Source organism: Amphibalanus amphitrite, unplaced genomic scaffold, assembly GCF_019059575.1.
Source record: "Amphibalanus amphitrite isolate SeventyFive unplaced genomic scaffold, NRLGWU_Aamphi_draft 000090F_arrow, whole genome shotgun sequence".
Taxonomy (NCBI): Eukaryota; Metazoa; Arthropoda; class Thecostraca; order Balanomorpha; family Balanidae; genus Amphibalanus; species Amphibalanus amphitrite.
The window spans coordinates 939,661-957,033 of record NW_024881586.1 but is presented as its reverse complement, the minus strand read 5'-3'; the positions used below and the strand labels follow the sequence as shown (position 1 = coordinate 957,033).

The following is a 17,373-nucleotide window of genomic DNA, read 5'->3' as shown; positions in this document are numbered from 1 at the left end:
TGCTTTGATTTGAAAAAAAAATGTAAAAGAACATATAAAAAATGACCAATGAAGGAATTATTGAAGAAAAACTTCAAAAGCATTCTCGTTTAACAGCTACCAAATGTAAACAAAAGAAAGTCAGTCAGCTGAATTACGCAATGGAAGGTGTTGTTCTGTGAGAAGATATGTGATAAACAATAGAATTTAGCACTTTGTAGTTGTCTCAGGCCGTGTGAGGTGCGCCTGCTCTTTCGTCATTTGCTGAATAATTTGCACGTCATCCAAACTTGACGCGAAAGGCAAACCATTTGATGTCTATTTTGATCTGCGTAGTGCGTCGTCATTTCAATCTGGCTGTGGTTTTTACTTTTAGTGATCCATTGCTGCAATTGAATAGCTCTCAATAAGTAAATACGAACATTTTGTTTCTTGAAAGTAAGAATAAGGCGGCAGAAATGAATCCTGGAAATGTTGGTGATGATCAGCCAACAGTCAGTGCCGGGGTGGCATCTGTTCGCTTCGTCAACTTCAATCAGGATTACAGGTAAGGTTTTACAGACTTTTCAACTGTCATTCATTTTTCAGTGTATTTTTGCCTCGTCTTCCCCCCCCCCCCCAGTGTGCCTTTGTTGGTAATTGACACCCTTGCTTAGATGATGACTGATAATTGGCATGATATCGAATCCTTTTCTGATTTCAGCTCATTGGCCGTTGGAACACATATGGGATATCGCCTGTTCACCATCAACAGCATAGACAAAATTGAGCAAATCTATGAAGTCGGTGAGTACTATGAGTTTGAGTGCATCCCCTCCTTTGCAGCAGTGAGCTTGTGAATCAGAATGGGTGCATCCGTGCATGAAACAATGATAAGTCATATGCTAGCAAATAGCAATATGTCAGTTGTGTTCTACAGACAGACTGCAGACAGCATACTTGTGCACCGAAGGGAGGCTGCAGTCTGCAGGCAACAGTGTTCTGCATACAGGCAACAGACAAAAGAGAACAGTGAACCACAGACAGACTACAGACAACAGTGTTACATGCAAACTAGAGTCAATATAGAACATACTTCCACTTCAGACAGGTCACAGCTGACACTCAAGCCAGTGTACTAGATCCAGATAAAGAGAGAGAGAACTATTGACAGACTGTAGAGTAATTGTAGACAACAGACAGTTGTGTGTATTGTGCTGAACAGACACCTATATGAAGAGGAAACCCTGGGCAACATCTGCTTGTCCTGTCTTAGCCCTTATTGCCAGAAATGGTCAATCTCTTTCCAGTGTTATGCTTTTATCATTGATTTTGTGTTAGCAAACCACACAAACACCACTTCCCTTTGTCCAAAGAGAAACCATACACTGCAGTGCTCTGCACTTTAATCTTATGCTACAGCCCTTATCAAGGCAGGTACCAAGTAAGCACTCAAGATTCTGAACTTTAAATTTCACCAAAGCTAAAGGTGTGATCTATTTGGCTGTTCAATGTTCCTGTGTTCAATTTTCAATCAGAAGCTGTAGGTACCACAAGAACAGTGCCACAGCTGCTGTGCAATATTGGTGTTTCAATGTCCCAAAGTAATCCATACGAAGTTTGTGTGCCATGCCATGCAGTCCATGCATCCATACATCACTGAGAGTTTGTGAATGGCTGAGTGTTCTGGCTGAGTGCTAAGGATTTATTTGACCAATTTTCAACTGAAACCAGTGTTAATGAAGTCCAACCGCCCAGAATCGGCGTTACAATCCATGGTGAAGTATTTAGGACGTCATATTGGCATTGCATAGCATAGGACAGTCAGCGATACTTTGTCTTACAGTGCGCCATCACGGCCACAGTGCCTGCCCTGCTCAGTCAGTTGGTATGCGAGCCATCATACGGTCACGTTTGTTCCGTTCGGCCAGTGAGGGTGCGATCCACCCGTTCCGAGCGGCGCTGCACGCTAGCACGTCGGGGCTACCGGATGTGTCTCTCTCACGCGGGGCGGGGTTGATGCGTGTCTATCTCGGTGGCCGCCGCTCCCTGCAACAAACTCGCAGCCGTACGTACACATACGGGCAGAATGACCTTGGTGTCGGCACGCCCTAAAACACTAATAACAGACGCGTATAAATACTTGTTATAGGTGGCAGGTATAACCACTCGCCAGTTACCTACCGTAAAAACAAATGCTGACAAACAAAGTCAGAGGTGGGCAACTGACAGACGCACAAACATTCATTTGGCTGGGGTGGTGTAACATCACCTCCGACGCTGGCTCATATCGATTGTGTGTAACTGTTCCCCCTCCCTGACAGGACGTCGCTCCCCCCTGTCAACGGGACTTGTGGGGTGGACTTGTGGGCACGGTCAAATGTCAATGGCCCTACCCTACCAACAGGTGCAGCTTGTATGTAAACAAATGATGACCTTACCAACAGTTCAACAGACGTTCCATGGTGAATGGTCGGACCAGCAGTCGGATGAACTGGTATGAACCGATCGACAAATGTAAATTTAGAGACGGACCTAGGTTCGGCATATGATCAGATGGGTAGTTCATGTTCCGAACAGGGTCATGTGGGCCTTGGATCATGAAGAACGTAAATAGTGCAGTGTCCGGCCGGCATTGATATGAACGAGCTACGGTCCGATGTATATTCATATGAACCCATCGGGAGTTCGCTGTAGTCTGCTGTCATGTCTGAGACCTCAGTCTGTCTGTTGATACCGTTTCCATACAAGCCAGGCGAGCGACAGATGAAGCTTGTTTAAAACAGCTTCTAGGCTCTTTCGCAGCTTTGTCGCCACTCTGTGATGAGTCATGGTGCGTCAGCGTAGAAAGACGACGTTCCGGAGGAGTTGTGATGAGAAGTGCGGCGAGGTAGGCGTGAATTAGTGAAGCGAAAGGTGCGAGGGACATGTCTAGGTTGGATTGTCAGTGGTTCATTTACTGCCTGAGTAGCCCATTTAACCGCACTTATTTACTTTAAACATTTGGGTGATTTGAGGTGATTAAGGTTCATCAGCCGCCTTTCTTTGTCTCCGTATCGTAACTGAGGTTGCCATGGTCTCAAAGGATGCCTAGCAGAAAAACTGTGCCTGAGCCCCGAGCTTGAACCCGATGATGATTAAATCTAACGCGTCCGGCTGTTGGGCGCGGCAGCTGCTTCTCCTCCCTACAAGGCCAGGAATTTACTGTCAGTTCTACGACCTTGGGCTTTCCGGTGATGTCCGGTAATCTACTGCGTTATTCGGTGGCTTCTTCTGTACCGCTTTGTGCGTAGTTTATGATGCGCACTAGCCCATAGTCATCGCCATTCGCCAAAAACAAAATTGATGTAGAATTCTGAGGCAGGTGCTAACTGCTAAGCCGATTCTGCATTGATTCGCTAATGAATTAAATCCATTACTCTCTTGATAAATTCCTGAACCCTTTGAACTGTCGTCGCACAATGTGCTGCGTGACAAGTTTGGAAGTCCACTTTTCCCTCAACGAACCCATTATCCCTCCACCGTCTTCCAATAATCGGAGCGCACTACGCCCCCGAGACAACGGTACAAGGTCGCTCTTGTCACTGGCCCGTTTCCTGAAACGGTCGCGGTCTAGTTTTGACCGGTCTTGGGAGGAGGGGAGGGTTTAGGGGAGGGGAGGCGTGTGCGTGGGGGAGTGACATCTCTGGTTGTCATACCGGTTATAACTGAACAAAAATTGAGCAGGTCGACAACGTATATGGCTGACAGTAGCCAGTTTTGCGTATTTTACCTGTTAAGTCGTAGGTGTGGAATACCTACTTGAATGAGTCAACTGGTTAGGCTAGCAGCTGTAGCCGAGGTTGGAAGGACTGTCATCCCTATTTATTTTCGAAAGGGCACGCGGTGGCGATCGCTATGCCTGAACTTAATTTGTCGAACGTGGATTGCCTGGCTGGTTTTGGTGGAGGACTAGCGTAGTGTGTCGTCGACGTCACTTCAGGCCATCTGAGGACATGACAATAGTATTACGTTTACGACTTGACGGCATACCAGAACTACTTCTCTGGAAAGCATTTGTCTTAGCCATACGATGTGACGAGCAATCGTCTTGATCCGCCTTTGCCTAGCAATCGCCAGTGAGGAACCGGCACCGACCCTGAGCCCAAGGATGGCTGAAATTGGCCCGTGTCCCGTGGCGGTCCTTTTTTGCACGAAGGTCTGCCTTCCTTGGTGATAAATCAAAGTTTCTCCCAGTGTGTGGGTGGGTTGTGTTTTTCTGGTGGTTTTTGCCTATCCCAATGCCGTTGGCACCGTTCGTGCCGCTGCTGCTGCGTTCCTTGTTGCCACCTGGTGTGGCGTTCGCCTCACGCTGTGATCTAGCTACCTTACGCCTTGGCCGACAAAGAAGCTCCTCTTGGGCGCTATCGCAGGCCGAATGCAATGATCGTGATTCGTGCAGATCAGCTGTGCTTCATGGTCATTTCTGAATTCTGGGCGACTCTGGGAGCTGATTGAGCGGTTACGCCGTTTCGGCCGCGTCTCGAACCGATGTTGTTACGCCAGCTGCAGAACGGGTTTGCCAGCTTTCTGACATTGATATTTGTATTGAGCAACTTTGGGTCAGATTTCAGACCGAAATGTCCATGATGCGCAATTCATTGCATTCATTGGAACATCGCTTCATTCATTTACGGTTGTTGCAGCGTTTCGGGAAGTTATTTTTTCGAATTTCATGACCATTTTGTCTTATTTTCGGGAGTACCGGAGTACCTGTATACATTGCAGCGTATCAAGACGGCAAAGCAATTGTGCTAATTACATAACCATGTGTTTCTGGCTAATGCTCTGAACTCTAGATGAATTGCGGCTGTATTTTCAGGTGTGTCGCGGTCTGCCACGCCGCTGCGCCGGCTAGTTTGGTTAATCGATCGGCCGGTCTCGCCACCACTCTGTTGCCGCATCGATCTTAGACGTTTCGAAGCCGGTGTCGACTGGATTTGGCGACCGCATAAGTCAGCCTTTGTTGCGTGGTAGCTGAGCAGATTATTGTGCGGACTTCAAGTTGGGAGCCGGGAGTTTCACTGCAGACCCCACGGCGCCAGTGGAGTTGGTGGTGGGGGGGGGGGGAGAAATCCCCCCTCCACAGGCTGGGGGATGAAAGTTAAGACAGATCTTATACTCTGCACTGGATATGGTGAACAAGTGGGACGAGTCTGGTAGACTCATTCCACTTCTCAACACTCTCAGCATCTTTTCTGAACACTGCACATGCCTGCCACACATTACATATTTGTGTAATTATATACACACATATGTATATTACATTTTGTTGCATCAGCCCCTGCACCGCTGCGACCAGTTCCCTACCCCTTACCCCTCTCCTCCACACCTGATTGGTGTCACTGTCGGTCAGCCTTATCACCTCCAATCACCCAACTCTATCAGTCCTGCTCTCCGGCCGGTACACAACCAGCTCTTGAGACTTGGGTGTGTTTGATAGAGCAGTAGCTGTCATCGATAGGCCAACACAGTCGGGCTCTATGGCAGTCTTTTTATCCCCCCTCCCACACACACACACATACACACCCTGAGGGATGCGGCAGTGAGTCTGACCTATCGTTCGCCCCCACCCTCTAACCGCCCGTCTCTCTCCCTCCCTCAGAGATCGGCGACGTGCTGATCGTAGAGCGTCTCTTCTCCAGCAGTCTGGTCACCCTGGTCACTCAGGCGCTGCCGCGCAGGCTCCAGGTTTGCCACTTCAAGAAGGGCACCAAAGTGTGCGAGTATGACTACACCAACACCATCGTGGCGGTACGACTCAATCGGGCGGTGAGTATCGGACGGGTGGGGTGCCGTGTGTGGAGACGTGAGGTGATGATCGCCGATAGCTGAGGTATCGTTCATCGGAGGGTATTACGGGATGATACAAAGCGGGGTATGACTAGCTTATGTGGGAAGGGTATAGAGCGCGAATATAAAGCAGTGGTGTGGTATAATGATGTGCACATTGATTTTGGTATTGAAACGAATAAGTCAATTCATCTCGTTGTATTTGCGTCGGCATTTGTATTTGCGCCTTTGTATCCATTACTTTCTTTATATATCGGAGCTATTTAAGTCTGGTTGACGAAAGGCGTCCACGCGATGTATAGAGTTGTCCGTTTAAATATATGTTAGTTTAAAATGCTCTGAAGAACTCTGCGTGATCAGCTCAGCAGAACTTTGCATGATGACGTTAAATGCAGTAGACCTGTCATCTGCTCTGTTCGTCTTGTCGCTGTCGTACTGTGAACTTCACCCACATAGGATAGGTCACGAATGGTGCATCTCTTTGTAGGATTGGTCACGAATGGCGCGTCTTTTTGTCACTACCATTCCTTCGAAGTGTTTTTAGCTTGATGCTCTGCGATGGACAATGCCGAGTTTTTGCCGCATTCTTTATGATGTGCCTGTAACACCTGTTTGTAATCATGACGCTGTTTCGGTTGGTGCTCACGTTGTCTGTTTTAGTTTTTCCTTACTTATCCACGATATTCTGTTCTTTGTATTGTTCGTTATTCGGAATATTATATGACACGGTACGTGTTTTGTAGGGCCATTTGCAAATGACTGACAGTTGCAACCCTGTGACGGACATCCTGTTCTCTACAGCGTCTGATGACGATCCTATCTCCCTCACAGTGCTAATTGACGGTGTCCTATCCCGTATTGAGCGTCGTCTACTGACTATGAGCTGTCCCGTATGCGACTTCTAATGGCGTCCTATCCGTTACAGCGTCTGGTGGTCTGCCTGGAGGAATCTCTCTACATCCACAACATCCGAGACATGAAGCTGATTCACACCATTCGCGATACGCCCGCCAACCCGCGCGGCGTGTGCGCGCTCAGTGTGAACAGCGACCTTAGCTACCTGGCCTACCCGGGCAGTGCCACCATCGGCGAACTGCAGGTGTTCGACGCGCTCAACCTGGTCAGTATGTTTGTGGGTGGGGAGGGGAGTGAAGGGACGGCATTCACCTGGCCAGGGATCTGGAGGGGCGCCTCTCCCCTGGACGAGAATTCGGAGGATGTTGACTTCAGACGGATGATGTCATGTCGGACAGGCAATGATGGACGACGGCTCTCGGGGAATTAGTATTATGGCTGAATAGCTACGTCCTACCTTAGTCAGTGATCACTTTCAGCATCGCCGAAAGTTCACTGCACAAAGATTACTACATAGAGTGTCATATCCCTAATCTAGCATCCCCCATGGATGATGACCCTGCATAACGTGAGCTCTTATAAGCCCTAATAGCCTCTTAGTTGCACTTCTGTAATCCCTATTGACCTCTCTACTCACTATGCCGTTTCAGCAAGCGAAGACGATGCTGCCGGCTCACGACTCGCCGGTAGCAGCCGTGGCGTTCAGCGTGGCGGGAACTCAGGTGGCGACTGCCTCGGAGAAGGGCACCGTCATCAGGGTGTTCAACATCAAGGACGGCTCCAAGGTGGGTCTGGAGGAGGGTCGGTGGGCTGGCTGGTTGATCGGTTGGTTGGGCAATGTGTTGGTCAGGGTTGGCAAGGGGTGGCAAAAACTGGTTTTTGCCAGTGGTTTTAACCGGTTTAAACCGGCTGGCAGAAACCCTGGTGGCAAAAACTGGCAAAAACTGGCAAAAACTCAGGTAGTCAAGACTTGCAACCTTTCTGGTTAGCAATTGATTTGAAATGTACAAATGCCTTTCTGGATGTTTAAGAGACGCGCTAACCATTCTGAAGTTTGCCCCATTAGCTACCCGGGCTGCAATGTCTATGCATGTCGGTAGACATCCGTCAGACAATGCATTTCCGAAGAATCTTGGCATTTCCATGCATCACGGTTAGGGTGCTGCCTACTGCAGGTGCACACGTGCACTGTGCAGGGGTCGCTTTCGACCAGATCTCGAGAATGGCTCTGCCGATTGCGCTCAAATTTGGAACACCGTTACAGACAGATTAGTATGGGTGTCGCAGATAAGTCAGTCGGGGTCAACTTTCTACGAGCGCACGTGTGGGACGACACTTCCAGTTATCAAGAACGGCTGCGTCGATTGAGCTCAAATTTGGTACTAATACCGTTAGGAACCAGTGAGTATGGGTGCCGTCACGTGCACAAATCAGTGGCAGGCATCCCTTCGCGCTTCTGCATGTGCAGTGCCAGTGCACTCTTGCACTGGCTCATTTGTCGCCCCAAAAAGACGTACTGGTTACTAATGGAAAGCGGGAAGCCCATGAAAATGTTTTTATTGTATGAAGAAACACTGGTCGAGTGGTCAATATGTCACTTCTTTTTGAAAGCATATAACTTTCACTGAATCCCCCTTAGAATGTTTCCAATTCATATGCATGTCTAGGCAAATCATTGTAATAGTTTTGAGTTTTTGCCAGTTTTTGCCACTTTTTGCCGGTTTAAACCGGTTTAAACCGGCAAATGGCATAAACTAGTTTTTGCCGGCAAAAATGCCAACCCTGGTGTTGGTCTGTCTGTGGGTGTGTGCAGGTTACTAACTGCTGCGAATATGTGATATGAAGTGTTTGATAAGGGTTTGATTATATTCGCATGTTGTAGCACCGCACTAGAAAATAAATTATGAGCTATTCTATTGCTTCTATGACTAATGTCTCACATTACTCAGGTGTGTTCCTAGATGTCACATAACATGTTCTTAGATCTCTGAGGTCTATCGAACGTTTCATTAAATATATTGGTGATATATTTTGAGTTGTGACCTGACCCTACCACCGATCTGACCCGACCTTTGCCCTGCCCCCTCTCTGCCCACAGGCGTACGAGCTGCGTCGCGGTCTTAAGCGGTGTGCCCAGATTTCCAGCATGTGTTTCTCGCCAGACGCCCAGTTCCTGGCACTGAGCAGTAACACGGAGACGATACACGTGTTCAGACTGACCGAGACCGTGGCGCAGCCGGCGTGAGTAGCTATGGGGGAATGCGCGGCTTCATCTGACATGACCCGACCCTGTCCAACCCGACACGTCAAACACTTCAGCATTTCTCTTTAATTATGTTCACTCATTTAATCCGCGCCGGGCCGGGGGTTTGAACACCCCCCTGCGGTTTTTCGCAAATATCTAAAAAAAACGGCGGCCGTTTTTGGCACACCTGTTCGTGCATCTTTTCCGCACATGTTGTGAAAATTTCAGACCCAGGTCGCCTTAGGTCAGGTCACCAGGTCACGCCAAGTGACCTCACCTTAGAAAAAGTAAGAATGCTCGTCATAGCTACACCGACTAAGCGATTGTTTTGAAACTTTCAGCGATTGATAAGAGCAGCATTATCTATAAAATGTATATCTCGGAATTTTGATATCGATGATCCAAGGTCAGGTCAATTTTGCGGCCTCTCCATATTATAAGTCAATGGGAGAAAATTGAAAAGCGTCCGTTTTGCACGAACGCTATTCTAGACACTCAAACATCGAGATGTAGGTAAAATTGACACACTGAAACGGAAAATGGCAACTGCGACCCCTCGTTATGCCCCCGAGGTCATCTCAAGTCATGAACAGAATCTAACAGTTTTTCGCTAATAACTTCTGATAGAGGTGTGCTAGAGCGATGAAAACACCTTAGATGTGTTCGGCTCGACGTTGCGGATCGACTGATATGCAACATGACCTTTTACGGTCAGGTCATGACCTTGACCTGGGGTCAAATTTTCAAGTTGACCTTCAAAGGTCAAATTATAGTTAATTCGACGCGTCTCGACGAGAGGAATACGATGCTGGCAAAAGTAATGTCATGGCTCTTTTGAGACAAAAGTTATTGCCGAAAAAACACTTCGTAAAAACTGCTATTTTTGGAGTTTTTGCCCTTTGGAGGCTAAACTGTGACCTGAGGTCAAATCTGAGAGCATGACTCAGAAAGGTCTGTAAAAGGGCTATCGAATGCGCTTTTCCGCGGCGCTGTAGCTCTATCGGTTCCCGAGATAGCCGTCGGCAGTATCCAAAATGTTGAAATAGTCAACATTTTACCTTTGGTGACCTCTGGTGACCTGACCTTTAACCTGACCCAAAAAATGACAAGTGTTTTCGTCCTTATTTTGGACGTTCTTTCGATTGCCGCTTACCGCGTGTCGCTACGTGGCCCAGGAGCCGACTGCCGAGTTAGAAGGGGGGTATGTTCAGACACCCCCACCCCCTCCGGCCCGGCGCGGAATCTCAGAGCACCGGCCCGGCGCGGGTTAATGAGTGAACCTCCACCTTTTGGTACGCATCCTTTGTGCTCTTTTGAGTATTCGCCCATTTTGCTCTCACCAGCTAGCCTTCCTCCGTTTCCATAAAGCACTTGTCTCTCCGACCGGCAGGGGCTTTCTCGGTCGTGTGGGCATTTGAGTGGGTCCCAGACTATTGTATTGCCTGCTCCAATAATAGCTGGCAGTGTGGGTTGGTAGGTTGGTGGAAGCTTTGTTTTCCTAGAGAAGTCCGGTAACTCGACAACAGAGCTCGACGCGTGGGTGGCTGGGTGATGGGTAGAAGGTGCGGGGGACGACCTGGTCAATACATAACCGTTTTGACAGCCCCTTCCGTGTGGGTGTAAGGGAAGAACTATTTGATGATGAACTATTTGTCAGTCCTACCTGTGTGTGTTCGATGGATTGTAGGTTACTGACTGCTCAATGTGGTACCTTGCCCGTCATCCGTAACAGCCTGTTCGTTTGTTCCTTGCGGACAGGCCACCCAAGACTGATGACGGCGGTGGCTGGATGGGCTATCTGAGCAAGGCGGTCACCGCGTCAGCCAGCTACCTGCCCTCGCAGGTCACAGAGGTCAGTCAGACGTCACACAGGGTCACTGAGGTCAGTTAGAGGTCACATAGGGTCACTGGGGTCAGTCAGAGGTCACACAGGGTCACTGGAGTCAGGCAGGTGACAGTGATAAATAGGCTATTGATGTCAGCCAGAGGGTATAGCAGACGACTGGACGTGATCACTTTATCCCTCAGATGCTGTTATAACTAAGCCACACGAGGTGATCAGAGACCATTCATATCATTCACTTAGTGATCATTCAACACTGGCTGAGAGGGTCTAATTAGTGCTCTTAGAAATTGGTCATTTGTCATGACAGCCTCATTAAAATGTCGGTAGTTAAGTTTGTTAATATGCTGTTAGCTGGACAGTGCTCTTCACGTTTATTGGTGTGTGGCGGAATTCCAGTTCCATGATTGTTTCGTACTGAGCCCCTCCGGCCGACTGTTGCAGGTGTTGAACCAGGGCCGGGCGTTCGCTACCGTTCACTTGCCGGTGCCCGGACTGAGGGGCGTCTGCGGACTGGTCACGTGAGTACTGTGCAAGGGAGGTGGACTGATCATTTGAGTATCGCCTGGGGTAGGAATGGTTATGTGAGTAACGCCCGAGAAGCGGTGATTGGTTTGCGTGAGTAACGTATGTGGGATGACATTTTGGTGACATGAGTGGTGACTTACGTCTTTAGGTTTATGGGAAACGCATGTGATTGGCATAACCGTGGCCATTGCCATTCTGACCAATCATCGCTCCATACGAGATAGTGGACACTCATATCGTACAACCATATCAGGAAAGTAATCTTTACGCCGCCCGCTCGCAGTATCAAGAAGCAGCTTCGCCTGCTGGTAGCGGCCGCTGACGGATACCTCTATGTCTACAACGTGGATACCAACGAGGGTGGCGACTGCAACCTCATCAAGCAGCACAGGTAGGTCGGCACTAGTTAGGGGCACCGACTCAGACGCAGGCTGTGCTTTGGACGCCCTGCAGGGAACCACGAAGGACGTATGAATTCATGAAAGATATTTCCGGAACACATGTTTGTACGACTTCGGTACTTCTCTGTAAGAACAGTTCTAATGCTCTAGCTATTGAATTTGATAACATTTTTTACTTTTTAAATTAATAATATGTTTCCTGTCCGTTATCCACTGTCCTCTGAGCTGTCTGTGTCACTGTCTTCTGTCCGCTGATCTGTCTATGACCGTGTTCCGCAGGCTGGACGGGCGTCTGGACAGCGATCTCGGGGAGCCGACAGGACCGGACGCCCGCCACAGCCCGTCGCCGGCCGAGCCGCCGCCCGGTGCGTACCCCGAAACACTGACGGGACTTGTGGGACGGGGTGGGACGGACCGGCTGCCCAGTAACTGGCGCAGGGTGGGACGGGACGCGGCCTCTGCCGTGTCCCGGCCCACCACCGGCGCCCACACGGGAGGGGTTGGGCGATACTGTCGACCTGTGACCCACCCCTATCCGGGGTCGGGGCCAGGACCGGCAACTCTGCTCGGTAGGGCAGAGATGGGATGTTAGCTAAGGGGTTAGTGATACTAATGTTGGGTTTGAGGTGTTTGATGAATATTGAAGTCGTCCTTTGTTTTTCTTGGTTTTGTTTTGTTCTTTATGCTTTGTCAGATTCTTTTCTGACATGTATTAATTAAGTTTGCCACGGCAGCTAACCCCAGAGGCCAGAGCCGTAGCTATATGTATTTTAGTTTTTACCGCACATTATACATATCATACATTTAGTATAACAGCATACATAGACAGCATGCATGCCCCGAGTCGTCCATGTCCTGTGTGTTGTAGAGCAGCTGCCGTAACGCCACTCAGTGCGCATGCGCCAACTGAAGCTGACTGCTTTGGCACCGCCATGCACCCCACACTTTATGCCTGCTTGTTTGCCAGTCTGATCTGATTGGGACTGTCGGATCCATTCTATCCGTATTCCAAGCTCTGAACGGATTCTGAAATTCTGAAAGTCAAAAATTATTGAAATGCTCAAGTCTCAATTAATGAAATAACCTAGACTTGGGTTATCGTATGATATAAAAACATTCAGCAGCTTCCCGCTTAATGTCTTAACTTCGTTCATTTTCTTTTCGCAAATTTGAGGTTGCGCTTTCTTGTCTTTTTGGTACAGTTGTTGCATTATTTTCATTTATCATCGTGCTATCATTTTTTTTCAACTGCATATATTGCCCTCATTGTTAGAGCAATAACAATGATGAGGTTTTAGCGGAAATTTAATGATCAGCAGTAAAACAGTCGAGTATTAGTCAACAGTTAGTCCCGTATTGAAGTAGAGCCGTACCACTGACTTTTTCAGCTCTTTCACTCCATCTGTAAACCTTTATCTATTTTGGTCCATATGACTTGACTGCTTTTCTCTATATCTGTCTATCTGAGACCGCTCAACTTCTGACCCTTTGCCCTAATTCTAAATCCTCAATCGGATGGGAAAGAACATAACACATCGCGTATTGGGCGACGAAGAAAAAACACTTCATACGAAGCGCTGCGATTTTATATATAAAAATTATTAAAGCAAAGTCCATCAAAAACAAGTTTCGAAACGATCACACATCTTTTAGGAAGTGATGAACCGGTTTTATGGTCCAGCCTTCATGGAACATCAGATGCAGAACGGTCTGGTCCATCCGTTCCTTTTTCAGAGTAGGGGTCTAGCAGGCGGCGGCTTTGTAAACGGGTCTTTCCAACGATTGTTTCGGAACCGTTCCTTTTCTAATGTAGGATCTGGTACAGCATGTGGGAAGTAGGATGCTGCGTAAAGTTTGCGTTTTTATCTCGAATTATCAGAGTCAGACGACTGGAAATACAGCTTGCTTTACTCCTAATGGAGAAGTTGACTGATCGGCTCGTCATGCAGCATTCTAAGATTTTTTTTTGTCAAGAATCAAGAGCATAGGTTTCGGAGTCAGACTCGTGAATCAGTCCGGAGCTGTATCAGAATTTGGGAGCTGCTTAGCCCACCAGATCCAAATTCATTGCGGCCCTCTTCCCCCTCTCTCAGCCTCTCTCCCTCTCTCCTTTCTCTCCCCTTCTCTGCTCTGTCTGGCCGGCGCCGCTGGCCGCCGCTCCGCGCTGACCTCGCCCTCTCCTGCAGGCTTGACCAATAGCTACGCGGGCGTGCTGCGCGGCCGCGCCTCTGACGACTCCATGACAGGTACTCCTGCCACCGGTAACTACCCGCTCTCGGCCGACCGCGGTTAGCAGGCCAGCCGGGCAGCCCGACGCCCCGGCCGCGCCCCGAACTAAGGGCGTGGCTGGGTGGCTGGAGAGGGAGGGTGGGTCGGTTAGAGCGCAGCCGGGGGAGGGTTTGGTTGTGTTTGATTTTATTTGTTTTTGTCATGAACTGTCACGTTTGCAGGTGCACGCACTTGGTTGTGGTTTGTATTCTTTTATCTTTATTCTTGCGCTCGTGTCTTCAGGTGTCTCGTGTGCGCACGATGTTACTGTTTGTCATTGTGTTGAGTCGTCCCTAGTAATCCCATGTGCAGCACCTGACGCATACCTCTGTCTGAGAGCTCACGCTAGTTTACTGGGCAGCCGTGTCCTGAGGCAGTACCGTTGCAGTGGCCCTAAGTCCGCTGGCAGCCCCCGCGTAACGCAGTTTCATCACAAAATAAAACCCTTTCTGGCCATTCATTGTTTCACTATCGTTACACCTTTCACATTGTCTTTCAATAAAATTGCAATCATGCGACGCACGCCAAAAAGCAATGACAAGCATTGAAAACTGTCGAAAATAGCAAGCATTGTGTTGCATTGGCTATCAATGTCTTCTGAGGCACAGCATTGGTGTGTCCCTGATAACCGAGCTCCTCAGTCAATCGCGTTCCCGCCTTGTCGCAAGTGCCTGTCACACACGCATACGGACGAGAGGTCTCCCTGTCTGTCTGCCTGCCTTTATGCCATCATCCTGTCGTCCGTCCTGTGTCCCACAATTACTGCAACCATTCCTTAATATTTGTGCGCGTACACCTGTCTCTTCTTCGTCTCTGTCTTGTTTGTCTGTCCTTCTGTGTGTCCGCCCATGCCGCCAATACCGTCTCTCCCACGTCTCTGTCTTGTCCGTCTGTGTCCGCCCACCCAACCATGCCGTCTCTCCCTCGTATCTGTATTGTCCGTCTGTGTCCGCCCACCTCACCATACCGTCTCTCCTCCGTCTCTGTCTTGTCCGTCTGTGTCCGCCCACCCCACCATACCGTCTCTCCCACGCCCCTGACCGCGCCCCGCCGGCCGCCGCAGAGTCGGAGAAGCGGACCGAGATGCGTACTGCCACAGAGACTCCGCCCACCGATGGACCGTACCAGCTTCACGACGAGGATGAGTTTCCGCCCATGGCGTAACGCATCGTGACGCCTCGTGATACGGCGTGACGCTCCGTGGAGCTCCGTGACGCTCCGTGGAGCTCCGTGACGCTCCGGGATTCGTCGTGACGAGACGGGCACGGCTTCTGAGAGTCACAGACGGCAGCTGCCGATGGGATGTCTGGAGTTTGGAGTCAAGAGATCCTGGCAGGTGACTCGGGAGTTTCCGAGGCAACGCTGTTGGTCTTCAGGGTCCACGTCTACTGGATTCTGAACTGTGTGATCTGGCCGTTCCCATCACGGGGGAAATAAGCTGCAGCGTATGAGAAGCACTGCTTGGCCAGACTGACGGACCATACCAAATTCACCCAAACTCTCAGACTCACGGGTCGCCCAACTTCAGATCTCCTCGGAGCAGAGACACCAACATGACAGCACTTTAGGGTGAACACTGAACAGTGGTGATTTAGCGACTGAAACTGATGGTGGGCTTATCTCTTGACTGCTGTCAAGTGGGACTGGTGTGGACTCGTGTAAACTGATGTGGATTGATGCAAATTACTGACATGCGTGTATGTAGAGTAGGGGATTGGGCCGATGTTTGACGTAACGTGTTCACTGTTCAGTGATGAGCTCGTTAAACGCTTTGACGTCCATTTTAGCGGCAGTCATGGCGGACGAAATGGAGCGTGTTATATAATACTGAACGAGGCCGGTGTAAATAAATTTTCAAGACCGAGGTCCTTACTGAATTTTTGAACGAGGCCGAAGGCCGAGTTCAAAAATCAGTAAGGACTGAGGTCTTGAAAATTTATCACCGGCCGAGTTTGGTATGTATTTTACTGTATGCCAACGATAAAATGATTGTCTAGACCGAAGCTCTTAGCCCTTTTTTGAACGAGGCCATCCCAAAATGTTGACTTGGTAATTCGTTTTTGACCGTGGTCACTTTGCTTACACCAGTTATTACCACACCCCTCAGGCTAATGTATTTGAATAGGCCAGGCATACAGTAATAATAAGTTTTCGAACGAGAGTATCGCATAAAAAGTGAATCTGAAAGCAGAAGGAATGATGAATGATAGTCATAGAGGACTTGAGTGGGAGCATCGACACATTTGCGGCTAGTATGTCAGCAGTGGTGCGTTTGCGGCAGGCACGCAATTCTTACCTCTTAGGCGGTGCGTAGTGTGTGGACGTACGTGTGTGGGGCTTGGTGCGGTGCGGTATGGGATGAATGACTGGGCTGGTTGGTACGCCCATCGCGACACGTCTGGGTATGGGGATGATGCAGTCAGCTACCGAAAAAGGGCGCAAGTCGTGACCTCGGGTGGCGTTGCATTCGGCGACATTGCCGTTAGCTGCAACAATGCTGTAGGTTAACTATTGCTGTGTTGCAGAGACCAGTGTCAATACTTGAGTCAGGTCTCCCTCATACAGGCTTTGCCTAAGCTCCCCGCTGCCTGCCCTCTCATGGACCGCAAAATAAGGCGACTATGGAAGCGCACATAGTCAATGAATGATCGTTTGTAGAGGAACTTGGGTTGGAGAGATGCGAGTCGGGTGGTATCAGTAGGTCATGTGTAGGGTCGGGTCTTGTGCTGCGGTGGAATTAGGTTGACGATGGGCGATATGCTAGAGCGAGACTGTGTCCAAGACTCAGTTGCTAGTCACTGGGTCCGTGGTTGGTTTCAAAGCGTTCTTAGGACGAAACTAGTGATTGTGATGGATGTAACAAGCAGCGCACCACTGCCCCTAAGAGAGATGACTGTCTAACGGATACATAGATATCCGCCTTCATGAAATGTGACGAAAGAAACCAGCAATCGAGACGACACCGCCAGCATGATAATCGAGATCGCGTTGAACGCTTTTACGTCTAGATGGAAGTAGCTAGCGAGTATAAATGCCTGTCTAAGTGTCGTGTGTGTGAAACTCTGTGCTTTCTGCGCCTCGAGCGCTGTGCGATGTGCGTTCATGTGATGTGTGCTACTGTGTCGTTTCATGCACGCTGCGTGCGGTCAGTTCGGCCAGGATCAAGCGCTGCCGATGCTGCGTGAACAGTGCCGGTTGCGGCCCCAGCTGAGGGTTCATGTGCACGCTGGTTGGTCAATACATGCCACACGATTGGTGAACCGCGGGGAGGAATGAAAGGGCTGAACACTGCCTTATATGACGGAAGGGGTGACATCGGACAAGCTGTTGTCCACCCGAATAGTTAGTTCCCTCCTAAGCATTATCTTCCACGAGTGTCATTGATGAGTGGGGGATTCGTAAATCCATACAGTCAATACGTGAGCCACGCGGGATTTTGATTG

At 49.3% G+C, this 17,373-nt stretch overlaps 1 protein-coding gene across 3 annotated transcripts; it reads left to right on the top strand.

Moving 5' to 3' along the window:
* Positions 1–122: 122 nt before the first annotated feature.
* On the top strand, positions 123–17,190 carry LOC122380034 (WD repeat domain phosphoinositide-interacting protein 2-like). 3 transcript variants are annotated; one of them, XM_043362772.1, is made up of 13 exons: positions 137–147; positions 316–526; positions 683–765; positions 5,603–5,769; positions 6,716–6,910; positions 7,296–7,430; positions 8,744–8,886; positions 10,649–10,742; positions 11,178–11,254; positions 11,545–11,652; positions 11,942–12,027; positions 13,849–13,923; positions 14,994–17,190. In XM_043362772.1, the coding sequence occupies exons 2-13, from the start codon at positions 438–440 to the stop codon at positions 15,092–15,094; spliced, it is 1,353 nt and encodes a 450-aa protein (XP_043218707.1). In that variant the 5' UTR covers positions 137–147; positions 316–437; the 3' UTR covers positions 15,095–17,190. The 3 variants fall into 3 exon arrangements, with proteins under 3 accessions (XP_043218708.1, XP_043218709.1, XP_043218707.1); XM_043362773.1 differs by having other exon boundaries at positions 123–526; positions 13,849–13,908; XM_043362774.1 differs by lacking the exon at positions 13,849–13,923 and having other exon boundaries at positions 123–526.
* The last annotated feature ends 183 nt before the right edge of the window (positions 17,191–17,373 follow it).

What these genes read in the sequence shown, in the direction of transcription:
- LOC122380034 (XM_043362772.1), top strand. Translation starts at nt 438, where the DNA reads ATGAATCCTGGAAATGTTGGTGATGATCAGCCAACAGTCAGTGCCGGG. An exon ending in AACTTCAATCAGGATTACAG is followed by an intron (nt 527 to 682) that starts GTAAGGTTTTAC and finishes TTCTGATTTCAG; the next exon opens with CTCATTGGCCGTTGGAACAC. An exon ending in TGCCCTCGCAGGTCACAGAG is followed by an intron (nt 10,743 to 11,177) that starts GTCAGTCAGACG and finishes CGACTGTTGCAG; the next exon opens with GTGTTGAACCAGGGCCGGGC.